The sequence below is a fragment of the Cnephaeus nilssonii genome, assembly GCF_951640355.1.
Source record: "Cnephaeus nilssonii genome assembly, chromosome: 10".
Taxonomy (NCBI): domain Eukaryota; kingdom Metazoa; phylum Chordata; class Mammalia; order Chiroptera; family Vespertilionidae; genus Cnephaeus; species Cnephaeus nilssonii.
The window spans coordinates 86,315,456-86,330,257 of NC_137081.1; the positions used below are offsets into that span (position 1 = coordinate 86,315,456).

The window sequence follows — 14,802 nt, forward strand, 5'->3', positions numbered from 1 at the left end:
TTTAGTCATCTCACACCTTTGGTCCAACTGAGGACACTAAGGGCTCTTGCCCAGTGAAAGTCAGTGCTCTCTCCCTCTTCAAATGCTGCCTTACTAATCTCAGTGTAAAACTGCATAATGGAGCCCACGTGGACTAACAGGAAAGACCCTGCATGCAAACACCTATTACAATTGAGGCTGAGCAATTGCACTGCTGTCTTGGGACTCTCTTAGAGACTTTTTCCAATCTACAGAAGTATAGTAAAAAAAAAGATTCAGGGGGGTGATTCAGGTTCAAAACCATGAAAATCACAGGATAGGTGTGACATTTAAATGAAATAATATAAGAAAAATGTACAGTGCATGGCACATACTAAGTACTAGTATTGGTAGCATTATAATTATTAATAAGAAGTAAACTTGACCCAACAGCACATCCTTTTCTACCATAGCACATGGCTATAAATTAAAGAAACAGGTCAACAAACCACACACAAAACGTCTCTCCTTTCTTCTGTAGCGTAAACTGATGTGTTTAACCAGGAAATGTGCCTGGTTGTTGGCACAGCCAAAGGACAGGAAGCTGAGGCAGACTTGCAATCAGGTCTACTACCCGAGGAAGAGCTCTCAGCAAACACTGAGCCCCTGGACACACACTGATCCCAGGTAACCTTAAGCAGCTACACTTCTCAGCTGCTGAGACAAGGAATGATAAACATGCTTTAGAGACTGAGACCAAATATAAGGAGAACAGGATTCTTAAAGGAAAGAGACATCCAGAAAAGTTAACAGAAGAGAATAATAGTTTTTCTTAATCACCAAAGGATGGGAATGTAATCGTAATATTCCAGCCATCCCCCAAAAATCTGAAACGAATCTTGTCATTCATAAATTCCCTTAAATTTAGCAAGTGACCTATAGGCCAAGTCTGGCTCACAATGTTTTATTTGGCTTTCACAAGACCTCGTATGTGCCATGCACTTTAGGTTTTTCTTGTAGCATTTCATTTCAATTTCACATCTGTCCTGTGATTTTTGTCGTTCTGAACCTGCATCCCTTTTTTTTCTAAAAAAAAAACTTCTTGACTGTGTTGCATTAATCCACATTTCTGACCTTCCTTGAAAAGTCTGGAACCACTGGGCCCAGGTTCCAACACGGCCACCACGGACCACACTTCTCCACATTACCCATAATCCTCCCCTCTTACCTACTTCACTCATTTACTATCACCTGGATCAGCCTCGCCCTTGTAGTCAATGCTTTATAAGTCCATTGCTAAGCTGATGTATAGGGATGTTCCCTAATTCTGGCTTATATGTGGAATCTTAAAAAGGAACAAGCCGAACCCACAGATACAGAGAGTAGAATGGTGGTTGTCAGTGGTTAGGAGGAGGAGAAAATGACATGTTGGTCAAAGGGTACAAATTTCCAGTTATAACATGAGCAAGTTCTGGGATCTAACGTACAGTGTGGTAATTATAGTTAACAATGCTGTATTATACACTTGAAAGGTCCTAAAGACAACAGAGCTGAGATGTTCTCACCAACACCACAACAAAAAGATGATAATTATGTGGTAATATATACATGAAACAAAATCATCACACTGTACACTTTACACTTACACAATGTTCTTTGCAACTACATCTCAAAAGCAGGGGAAAATGGTCTACTTCCTAAACACTTACCTTGTGACATCTAGAGCTTTCTGAACTTTCGCTTGTACAGATCCAAGTAAATCTGCCCCCATTTTCTTAAGTAATTGTGTGAGAAGAACAAAAAGCCAATCTTGCAAATCATCCTTATGAATTATTATAAAATCAACAAGAGTCTCCAAAAACATACTGAAAACCTAGACACAAATAAAAACAGAACATTTCACATATTTAATTCAGAATTCCCTCCAAAGTCCCCAAACCATTAAAAATGCCCATACTGGCTTGGCCCAGTCTCTTACAAGCTAGGTTAACACTGTTAACAACTGATTATACCACAGAAGACAAATGCATTAAAGAAAATTAGGGAAAAAGAACTGGAACTTACTCTCTGATGTGAATTCCACCGCAAACCAGGCCATGCAACAAAACAAATGCCATGTTAGTCCAGAGTGAATTAATACAATTTCCATGCAGTTTACTCAAAGACCTGAAATGGCTACAAGTTGATAACACACTCTCTCCTCCCTCAATATGCCTTTAAAATTCAGTACAGAGAGAAATAACTTTGCTGAAAAGTATTAGTTTGTTTGTTGATTTATTTATTTTTAAGTATTAGGTTAATCTAGAGTCATCTTTCTTTCTTTCTTTTTGGTTAATCCTCACCCAAGGATATGTTTTTCATTGATTCCTAGAGAGAGTGTAAGGGAGGGGCAGAGACAGAGAAAGAGAAAAACACTGATGGGAGACACATCAATTGGTTGCTTCTCGCACATGCCCCATCTGGAGCCAGAGATCAAGCCTGCAATTGAGGTATGTGCCCTTGAACAGAATCGAACGCGTGACCCTTCAGTCTGCTGGCTGATGCTTTAACCACAGAGCCATTCTGGCCAGGGTGATGTTTTTCTTTCTTAAAAAAACATTTAAACCATCATAATTCTATACTATTATTTTTCATTATCTATCATTAAAAAAATACTATGATAGGAAGACTTTCCATCAAGAAGAAAGAGTTGGTAGATACTGTGCTTGCCTTCTCCATGGCCACATCAAAACTACAACTAAATTATAGAACAACCATCATTGAAAACCATCTGAACACTAGCTGATCAGAAGTCCTATAATGAAGGATATAAAGAAGAAGCCAGTGCGACTGGTAGGAAGGGTGGAGACCCAGAACAGGCTTGTCCAACATCCCTGAGTGAAGGTTAAGAATTGGGAGGGATAACGAGGCCGTGGAGGACCCCCTAAGAAGCGAGAGGTCCCAGCCCCACACCGAGTTCCCCAGCCCAGGGCACCAGAGCCTGAAAGGTCAGTCCCTTACATCGGGCTGTGAAAACCAGCACTAACTTGTCTGAGAAAGACAAGAGACGGCTAGAACGAAGATGCTGCAGGTCTGAAAGGGGTCCCACACAGGACTCACTTAACTCGGCGCTGCAGCGCAGGAGCAGCAGTTGGGATCGCTCTCTCCTGGACAAGTGCTGGCCACTGTTCCTTTGTTGATCCTCACCCCACCCAAGTGGCAGGTGCGGTCAAGTGCCAAGTCTGAACTCTCCATTAATCTGGCTAACACTCTTCACTGCACTCTGATGCTCCCCTGAGACCCTGCCCCACCCAAGTTATGACCCTGGCCCGAACCCCTTTCAGCGGCTATTCCACACAAGCAGCTAAAATGGGCATGCACTGTGGAATTTTCTAAGGTCTCTCAAAAATCCACAAACCCCAAACAAGCAGCAGTTGGTCTCAGCATTCTCCATACTTCTTCCTAGGGAGCCCCAACTAGAGGGCAATTTCTAGCTCCTAATAGGTAGCCCCTAGGCAGACACGGCAGAAGTTGACATGGGCCTGCACCAGAGTCCTTCCCAAGAGTCCCAAGAACCAACACACCTGGTGGCCAGCTTCAGACCATATCAGAGCACCACTGAACCACCTCCATAAGCAACACACACAGAGAGAAGACTCAGCGGGCAACAGAATCCTGCTAAAGCAAATACTGCTCTGTGGGCTCAACCACTGCACAACAGCTGGTCCACTGTAGTCATGGCCAGTCCTCACAGCCAGTTCTCCTGAGGGTCAATCTCACACACTAATGTGCCAACAACAATCAAAGCTAAACTGCAAGAGGAAATGATACACAAAACCCACACAAGGGAGCACCCTGCTCAGGTGACCAGGAAGTCTGCACCACAAGACCTGAAAGGACACCTACTACTTAAGGCCACTCTGTCAAGACTGGGAGATGTAGCAGCTCTACCGAATACTACAAACACACAGAGGGAGGCAGCCAAAACCAGGAGACAAAGAAACATGTTCCAAATGAAAGAACTGGACAAAACTCTAGAAAAATAATTAAATGAAATGAAGGCTAGCAATGTACCAGATTGAGTTCAAAACACTGCTAATAAGGATGCTCCATGAACTTACAGGAAGAATAGATAATCTCAGTGTGAACTTGAACAAAGAGACAGGATACATAAAAAAAAGAGATAAAAAATATAAAAAAGAACCAGTCAGAAATAAAGAATACCATAACTGAAATGAAAAGTACATTACATGGAATCAACAGCAGATTAGAAAAACCAGAGAACTGAATCAGCAACATGGAAGAAAAGGTTGTGGAAAACAACCCATTAGAACAGCAAAATAAATAAATAAATAAATAAATAAATAAATAAATAAATAAGCAAGCAAGCAAGCATAGTTGAAGGCAGTGGTCGCCAACCGGTAGTCCACAGACCACTGGTGGTCCATGAGGTCCGAAAGGTTGGCGACCACAGATTTAAGGAAACCTTTGGAGCAGTGGTCACCAACTGGTGGTCAGCAGACCACTGGTGATCCATAAGGTCCGAAAGGTTGGTGACTGCTGGTTGAAGGGACCTCTTGGACAATATCAAGCATATCAACATTCACATTATGGGGGTGCCAGAAGGAGAAGAGAGAGAGAGCAAGAGATGGAAAACCTATTTGAAGAAATAATGACTGAAAACTCCACTAACCTGGCAAAAATAAGGTAGTTATAAAAGGCCAGAAAGTGCAGAGAGTCCAAAACAAGATCAGCCAAAAGAGGCCCATATGAAGATATCATAATTAAAATGGCAAAGTTTAAAGACAAAGTTTAAAGGTTGTAACAACAGACAAAAAAAGGACATTTCATAATGATAAAGAAACCAATTCAATAGGAGGATATAACTTTTTAACATTTACGGACCCAACATAGGTGCTGAGCACCTAAGTATGTAAAGCAAATATTGATAGAACTAAAGGGAGCGATCAACAGTAATACAATTATAGCAGGGGACTTTAACACCCACTGACATCAATGGACTGACTTAAATGACACAATCCATCAGATTATCTAATAATACATATTTTTAGGACATTTAACCCGAAAGCAAGAGACTACACATTTTATTCAAGTGCACAAGGACCATTTCCCAGTACAGATGAAATATTAGGCCACAAAACAAGTATCAATAAAATTTAAAAGACTGAAATCATAACAAGCATATTCTCTGGTCATAATGGTAGGAAACTAGAAATCAATTACAAAAAGAAAACTGAAAAACACACAGACACATGGAGGCTAAATAACATGCTACTAAAAAATAAATGGGGTTAATAATGAGATTTTTAAAAATCAAGAGATCTAGAGACAAATGAAAACACAACAACCTAAAACCTATGGGATGCAGTGAAAGCAGTCCTAAAAGGAAAATTCATAGCAAATAGGCTAACCTCAAGAAACAAGAAAAATCTCAAATAGACAATGTTACCTTACACCTAAATGGACTAAAAAAGAACAAACAAAGCCCAAAGTACGAGTAGAAGGAAATAATGAAGATCAGAGCAGAAATAACAAGGCTACAAAAGATCAATGAAACCAAGAGCTGCTCCTTTGAAAAAATAGACAAAACTGATAAACCTTTAACCAGACACATCAACAAAAATAGAGAGAGGACCCTAATAAATAAAATCATAAATGAAAGAGAAATGACAACTGACATGACAGAAATACAAAGGATTATAAGAAAATACTACGAACAATTATATGCCAACAAATTGGACAATCTGGAAGAAATGGACAAATTCCTAGAAACATACAATCTTCCAAGACTGAATCAAGAATAAACAGCACATGTGAAGATGGGTAGCTATAACAAAATCAAATCAGTAATTAAAAAACTCCCAAATGTGGGGAAGCATGGGACTTGGTTGCAAAGCTTGTGAGGAGGATTCGCTGAAAGATCGGGGGCCTCCAGGGGGAGCTGGCCAAAGGTGGCAGCCGCTGCCTTGACTTTCCCAAACAAGTCTGAGCCCCGGGTGTTTTACTGGAATCTTTATGTCTAGTCTTTAGACATCCTTGCTTAAAGGACACTACAGACGCATGTGTCTTCTCAAGGATGCTATCCTACTGATAGTATCTAATAGTTCATTTTAGTTCAAGGTGTTGTTACAATAAAAGCCTGAGGAGGCAGGCAAATGGGGCTGCTTGGTTTCTCAAGCCAAGAAGTCCCTTAGCCCTCTCTTTCACAGAAACGTGTGTCAGAGTAGTCATTCATCCATCACTCAGGGTCTGCTGGTCAGCCCTGGCAACCAACAAACAAAAGCCCTGCACCAGATGGCTTCACAGGTGAATTAACAGCTATCCTTCCCAAATTATTTCAAAAACTTTTAAGAGGATGGAAGGATCCCAAGCTCATTTTACGAGGCTAGCATAACTCTGATAACAAAACCAGATAAAAAAACTACAAAAAGAAAAATTTATAAGCCAATTTCCCTGATGAACATAGATGTAAAAATTCTCAACAAGATATAAGCAAACCAAATTCAGCAATACAATCAAAAGATCAAGTGGGATTTATTCCTAGGATGCAAGGTTGGTTCAATACTCGCAACCAATTAACATGATACACTATATAAAATGAATAATAAAAATCATATCATATCAATAGATGCAGAAGAAGCATTTGACAAAATGCAACATCCATTTATAATAATAACTCTTAGTAAAGTGGGAAGAGAGGGAACAAACTTCACCACAATAAAGGCCATAAATGACAAACCCACAGCTAACATCAAACTCAATGGTGAAAAGCTTAAAAGCATTTCTTTAAAAATCAGGAACAAGGCAAGGACGTCTACTTTTAACCACAGAAAGACAAATACCATATGATTTCTTCAACATAGTAATGGAAGCCCTAGCCACAGCAATCAGACAAGGAAAAGAAATAAAAGGCAACCAAATTGGAAAGTATAAAACTGTAATTATTTTAAAATAACATGATATTATACACAGATTTCACCAAAAAACTATGAATTCAGTCAAGTAGCAGGATACAAAATTAATATTCATAAATTGATTGCATTTTTATAAACAAAAAATGAACTATGAGAGAAATTAAGAAAATAATCCCATTTATGATTGCATAAAAAATAATAAAACATACAGAAATAAATTTAAGCCAAAAGGTAAAAGACCCATGTTCTGAAAAATTATAAGGTACCAAAGAAAACGGAAGATACAAATAAATGGAAACAAATACCATGCTCATGGACAGGAATAAGTAACATCATCCAAATGTCCATACTTTCCAAAGCAATCTACAGATTCAATGCAACCCCTATCAAAATACCGATGAAATTAGAATAGTCCTAAAATTTATATGAAACTGTAAAAGCCCCCAATAGCCAAGAACAAAGATGGAGATTTCAAGCTATCTGGTATCAAACTATACTACAAGGCTATAGTGATCAAAATAACATGACACTGGCATAAAAACACATAAATCAATGGAACAGAAGAGAGAATCCAGAAATAAAGCCATGAATACATGATCAATTAATATATATGACAGAGGAGGCAAGAATATACAATGGAGTAAAGACAGTCCCTTCAATAAATGGAAAAACTGGACAGACAAACGCAAAAAGATGAAACTAGATCACCAACCTACACCATATACAAGAATAAACTCAAAACCGATTAAAGAATTAAATTTAAGACCAAAAATCATAAAACTCCTACAAGAAAACGTAGGCAGTAAACTCTCTGACATTGCTCTTAGTTATATATATATGTCCTCGGGGAAGGGTAACAAAATAAATAAATAAATAAATAAATGGGACTTCATCTAATTAAAAAGTTTTTCCAAAGGGAAGAAATCATGAACAAAACAAAATAACAATCTACTGGATAGGTGAAGATATTTGTCAATGATATGCCAGATAAGGAGTTAATGTCCAACATATATATAAGAAACTCATACAACCTAATACCAAAGAAATTAAGAAATGGGCAGAGGACTTGAATAGATATTTTTCCAAAGAGGACATAAAGATGGGCAACGAACATATGAAAACATGCTCAATGTAACTAATCAACAGAGAAATGCAAATTAAAACCACAATGAGATATCACCTCACACATGTCAGAATGGCTATCATCAATAAATCAACAAACAACAAGTTTTGACGAGGATGCGGAGAAAAGGAAACCCTTGTGCACTGTTCTTGGGATTGCAAACTGGTACAGCCACCATGGAAAACACCATGGAGATTCCTCAAAAAATTAAAAACAGAACTACCATATGACTCAGCAAATCCGCTTCTGGGTATTCATCCAAAGAAATCCAAAACACTAACTGGAAAAGACACATGCATCCCTATGTTCATTGCAGCATTATTTATAAGAGCCAAGATATGGAGGCAAAGTAAGTCTCCATTAACAGACAATAGAAGAGGTAGTACATATATGCAATGGAGTATTATTCAGCCATAAAAAACAACAACAAAATCGTGCCAGTTGTGACAACATGGATGGCCCTAAAGGGTATTACGCTGAATGAAATAAGTCAAAGACAAATACCATATGATTTCACTTATATGTGGAATCTAAAAAACAAAACAAAAAAAAAAACAGAAACAAACTCATAGATGCAGAGAACAAATCAATGGGTTGCCAGATGGGAAGGCATTAGGGAGATGGGTGAAAAAGGTGAAGAGATTAAAATGTACAAATTGCCAACTATAAAAACAGTCATGGAGATTAAAGTACATCATAGGAATCTATACTAATAAAAGGGTAATATGCAAATTAGACCAGACATCTTCCGGACGTCTTTCCAGACAAAGCCACGGTGGCAGGGGCCAAGGCAGAGGTGGGTAGGGGCGATCAGGCCGGCAAGGGAGAGCAGTTAGGAGGGATCAGGCCGGCAGGGGAGGGCAGTTAGGGGCGATCAGGCCAGCAGGAGAGGGCAGTTAGGGGCAATCAGGCCGGCAGGGGAGGGCAGTTAGGTGCAATCAGGCTGGCAGGGGAGCAGTTAGGGGCATCAGGCCGGCAGGCAGAGGCAGTTAGGGGCAATCAGGCAGGTAGGCAAGGGGTTAGGAGCCAGCGGTCCCAGATTGAGAGAGGGATGTCTGACTGCCGGTTTAGGCCCGATCCCAAGGGGTCCCGGATTGGAGAGGGTGCAGACCGGGCTGAGGGGATTCCCCCCCCACCCCGCACAAATTTCGTGCACCAGGCCTCTAGTATAGTCAATAATACTGTAATAACTGTGTATGGTATTGGGTGGGTACTAGACTTACTAAGGTGATCACTTTGTAAGTTACATAAATATCTAATCACTATGTTGTATAAGTTAAACTAATGTAATGTTGTATGCTAAGTATAACTGAAAAAAATTTTTTAATAAAGATTACTATGTGACACCTATACAAAATAAAATAGTTATAGGATGAGGGGAAAAAACTTGTGTATTTTTTTTCATTCCAGTCATCTATTTTAATGCATACCAAAATTCAGATATTGTCAAGTAATATCTTTATAAAAAGATATTACAAAAGCCATAAAAAGCTTTATAAAAGGTTATGGCTTAAAACCTCACATGATTATCATGCTGCTATATACTCATTATTGCTGTCTAAGGTGAGAAAGTCACAGTGGAATATCCCTGGATATTTCAGAGAGGTAAGTGGCACCTGTCTCCCTCTACTTGGTTATGAGCATCGCTCTACGGGGACAACCCAGTCATCATATACCAAATAGTGCAGCAACTATTAACCACCAGGGTGTGAGGTGGCTCAGAAGAAAGTCAATGAGCCCAGCTGTGGGGTTCCTAGCTTAGCTCAAAGGCAGCTAGCAAATAGTAACTAGACTGAGACCTCCAAACTCACTGTACAAGAGCCTTCTGATGGAAACAAATTTCCTTCTTTATCCTCACATTCTGCTTCTGAATCAGCAATCTAGAGGTGACAGGTAACAGAAATTTCGTCAATGTCCCAAACCATCTAATCTTTTATGCTATGAGTCCTATAAATCTTATGCTTATGATTTGAATCTTAGTGTTTTTAACATTATCTTAGAGAAGAAATCTTGGTAATTATATCTACGTGGCCCTTAAACTCAACCTTTCTTGGATCTTAGTAATAGTTAATGTTAACCTTGCTGTGAGGGTCAGGGTCACAGCAGGGATTTTAAACCATGTGAGCATCTCAAAAGGCAGGGGCCACATGCTGCTTCCTGCACCCCTTGCCCGGAGTGGGCGCCAGGAATGCTGAATGATGGAACAGAGGTGACAGCTTAAAGGACAATTCCTATGACGAGGAAAGGCTCGGAAAAGGGGACATCACAAAAACAGGCTTCTTTCTGACCATCACGGTTTCATTCTTCCAGAAAAACTTAGGACAGACCACTTTTACTAGGAAAACTGAAGTATAAGATAGTTAAGTCCTGCAAGTAAAGCATTTAAGATTTGCTTATGGTGATTAAGGTTTTCTCAATTTCTATACTTCAGTTTCTATCCTTTATCCACTCTTTAACTTTCCCAATATCATCATCCCCATTATTTTTTTTTGTTTGTTTTTTTCTCTAAAAGCATCTCACCACCTCTAAAGGCCTCCTCCCAAACAATGCCAATTATGTAAAACCTGGACTCCACGTAAGCGTTTATAAAGGGCCCCTCTCAGCACCACTCCTGAGGGGCCGGTCCCCTCCTTGTGGTGTGCTCCTTGGGCAGGATGCCCTTGTCAGAAAGGCAGGCCTCAGGCTCAGTGCTCTCCTGGGCTCCCAGGAGGGGGGTGGGGCATCAGCTGAGTGGCCACCATTCAGCAAGTTCTTGGGGCTGGCAAATTCTAATAACTTAACCTGGTTCTCTAATAAATCTAATACATAAATGCTTCCACTTTTCTCTCTTGTCTTATATCGAAATATTCTACCTGGGATGCAAAAAAATTATTATATACTTGATTATTTTCTTCACTACTGTAACTTTTTAAAATAAGTCACTATATTATATAATACAATGTAACATTCTAGCACCTAGCCCACTGTTGGCTAACAGGAGCCACTCAAAAATACCTGCTGAAAGACAACTGATTCTCTCCATAACTCATACTTGAAATGCACTTATATATAACTTTAAGTTTCATAGACATTTGAAGCTCCCAAGAATTCCATTTTTAAAAGATGTGAAATAAGCTATTGCTGAAATTAGTGTTAATCTGTGAGGTCTTTTTTGTGTGTTTCTTAATCCTCACCCAAGGATATGTTTAGTGGAAGGAAGAGAGAGGGAGAGGGAAAAAGGGAGGGAGAGGGGGAAAGAAAGGGGGAAAGAGAGAAACATGGATGGACCAGCGATAGAACCTGCAACCTAGGTATGTGCCCTGACCTGGAATCAAACCTGCAACCTTTTGGTGTTCAGGACGATGCTCCAGCCAGCTGAGACACAAACCAGGGCTAATCTGTAAGGTTTTAACTTCACTACAGGGAATTATCTCTCAATCTTCAAAACTATATGACACAGCGCACACAGACATGCAGGAAGGTAAGCAAGGCAGGATTCCCAGACTTACCTTGCTATGTGGGTCAGCAAACATTCGTGTGAAGATCTCACACAATCTTTTCAATTCTACTCGACTAAAAAAAAATAAAGCGGAAATAAATTCCCTTTAATAAGTCAACACTAAAATGAGTTACAGCTTTGGTTTAAAAATCCTTTTATTTCAGTCAACTACATAAGCTTTATATAATTTTTATAAAACATCTTTTTCACACAAAAACTTTATATTATTTAACTCATGATGAAATCAAACAGGAATATAAAACTGTAATAGTTTTGTTTTTATTTTAAAATGAGGAAACTAAATCTCAGAGAGTGCCTAAATTCACAGGAATGGAAGTGACAAAGCCGTGAGATCAATCCTGTTCATTTCATTCCAGGTCTGTTTTCCACCTGCCACAGATGGAGGGCAATGGGATAATCTAGGAAAAGCATGTACTTTGGGGTCACACAGACCTGAATTTTAATCTCAGTTCTGCTAGAGAAAGTACTCGGTATCAGTCACACGGGGTAAGAGCGCTCTGGCTGCTGCGAGGATGAGAGGAGATGACACCTCCTTCCCACAACTGTGCCTAAGACACGGCAATCGCGTTTCATTTAGGGCCCCTCTGCCTTTTCTTATCCTTCACTGCACTACTAAGTCCTATTTTACTTCAAGGCTTGATTAGAAGGGACATGTTTTCCCCAAATCATGCCCGAGTGATCCCCCTTATACACACGACACAATCTAGATGAGACCAAAGCTAATCAAGAGATTTCTAGAGACTATTCAATGGCTACTTGGTGAACACTAAGATGCAAGAAACCGAGACCTGCAGAATTAACCAGATTCTTGAAGCAACAATCACAACCAATAATCCTCATTTTGTTTTTTGACAGATCACTAGAGGTCAGAAGCTACCTGACTTTCAGAAGGCACATGACAGAAGAAGTTCTCAGGACATCCTCATGAACAGAATAGAATTTGGGGGCCGGGGGAGGGGGATCAGCAGGGTAGAGTCAAGCTGACGTGGGAGCCACACTGCGTAGGGATTCCTGGGTCAGTGCTCACTTAACGTTGCAGAACCCATCCAGGACCACGAAAGTATTCGGTGTCATAACTTACCTTTAAAAAATTATCTAAAATACACTGCACGTCATGGATTCTAAGTTGCCCACTTTTTCACATTTTAACGTCTATGTAATTGTGAGATTCATCTTATAATCAATGACATATTAACGTCAGGTTTAATAAGCAGCATTTCTTCTTAAAGGGCTATAAAATAATGGTTTGCCTATGGTGCCTTAGATTTGATAAAATATGGTATAAAGACATATTTCTTGGTATGTGTGTAATACCTGCTCATGTTAGAAAACTTACGAAATACAGGAATATAAAGAAAAAAGCAAAAATATTACAAACATTGTTACTATTGGTATTCCAATTTAGTAAATCGATTCAGTATCACTTTAGTATTTATAAGCTACATATATGCATGTGTATTAAAATTTTTTAGACTGAGACTGCTCTCATCTTACCCACAACCCTAAAGTGTAATGAACCACACCAACCTGCAGAGTTTTGATTTTCTTTTTCCAAAGCAGCTGTGCATTTTCTTTCCCCATCAGCTATGAGTGACAGTTTCCAGTTTTGTTTTTCACCTAAATTGCAACCCGCACCAAGATTTCTCAAATAATAGCTACCAGCCAAATGTGAGCCGTAAGGGAACCAGATGTTTTTATAAATCTAATAAACTACAGAGAATTTGCCAGATATTTCAGTCTCTGGAAGGCAAAGACTGGGTCTCGGTCACCTCCGCACCTTTGGTGCTGGAACTCTGCAGGGGCTCCACAAACACCCGATGCGGACAGTACGGACGCGAAGCAGCTCACCCGGCCACCGTCCTCACCTCAGTGTTCGCTGGCTCTTTAGCAAGTTCTGCAGGCCCAGAAGCCCTTCCTTCCTCTCTGACCAGTTGGAGCTGGCGCAGTGGTTGAGAACCTCTGCCACATCCTCGGTCTGCCGCAGGTAATGGGGAATGCCGCCGTTCCTGGAACCGTACGAGCGCTCAGAGCAGACACTCGAGGCATCACTGTTGGCATCATCGTCAGAATACATCCCGTAGGGCTCATAGCGCCTCCTCACAGGCTTCTTCTGCCAGGTCCGACGAGGGATGGGGGTGATGGAGAAAGAAGTGGAAAGATGAGATGACCATGAGTCATCCCAAACAAACCCACCACCAACAAAGAGCTGCATGTCAAAAGATGCACCCAGGTGCGGTGCACCACGCCTGCCTGTGTCTACAGCTCAGGGAGGAAAAGCAGGAAGGCAGATTTCTGGTGGATATGGCAAGTAATAAGCAGAGCACCTGTAGCAGAGAAAGAGTATGGTCTCTAGCACACTGTGTGGGCTCTTCAGGAAGACAGGCTTGGGTTATAATCCTGCTGCCACCACTGCGGGCTGCGTGAGTTCAGAAAGCCTCCGGCCCTTTCTGCTTTGGTTCCCCACCTCTGAGATAATAATTACCCCTCACAGCTTCTTCTAAGGATTACATGGAATTACATGTTGCCCGGCTGGTGTGGCTCAGGGACTGAGCATCGACCCATGAACCAGGAGGTTCGATTCCCGGTCAGGGCACATGCCCAGGTTGCAGGCTAGATCCCCAGTGCAGGAGGCAGCCAATCAATGATTCTCACTCATCATTGATGTTTCTACCTCTCTTTCTCCCTCTCCCTTCCTCTCTCTGAAATAAAAACATAAGATAATAACAAATAAATGGAACTGTATGTTAAATAACCTGGCTTAGCCACCTGACACAATGCAAGCTGTGCACCCACAGCCTCTTCCCAATCAAAAGTAATATATCTTGAGCATGGTCTGTGGGTAAATCTGTTTGAAGACTCATACTTCCTTAAAGTCTCAAACAGAAATGACAGTGGCAGAGTAATCTATGTACAAGGATTCCTAAAATTACCTGAGCCACTTTTATTAAGGACAAAGTTTTACAACACAAACAGGCTTCCTGTAGATTAGCATTTCTCTTACCCTGAATACAAGTTATATACAGCAACAGCTAAATAAAATTGGTAAAATTTATAAAATACAATTTAAGAGAAAAGCATAGTTATCTGCTTAAACTGTACAGATGTACTTTCCTAATAAGGTGGTTTTAGTACCTCCCAAATGGCTCAAGCAGTGTTGCTCCATGCCTACTGCCCCGGCATAATTAGTAACCCCCTTTCACTCTCAAAAGTATGGCCACCTCACTTATACAGACACTAGATCCCTCAAATAAGAAAAATACTGAATATATCTCATTATGAAATAACGACATAATAGTTACAAATGGGGT

General features: G+C 40.3%; 1 protein-coding gene across 9 annotated transcripts in view; it reads right to left on the reverse strand.

Moving 5' to 3' along the window:
• The window catches only part of CLASP1 (cytoplasmic linker associated protein 1), a 273,855-nt gene that overhangs the window by 68,237 nt on the left and 190,816 nt on the right, over window positions 1–14,802 (reverse strand). For all 9 annotated transcript variants that reach the window (XM_079782856.1, XM_079782851.1, XM_079782848.1 and 6 more), the window contains 3 exons: window positions 13,360–13,604; window positions 11,484–11,547; window positions 1,668–1,831 (listed from right to left, as the gene is read on the reverse strand). In XM_079782856.1, coding sequence (XP_079638982.1) covers window positions 1,668–1,831; window positions 11,484–11,547; window positions 13,360–13,604 — 473 coding nt within the window. The remainder of the gene's footprint in view (window positions 1–1,667; window positions 1,832–11,483; window positions 11,548–13,359; window positions 13,605–14,802) is intronic.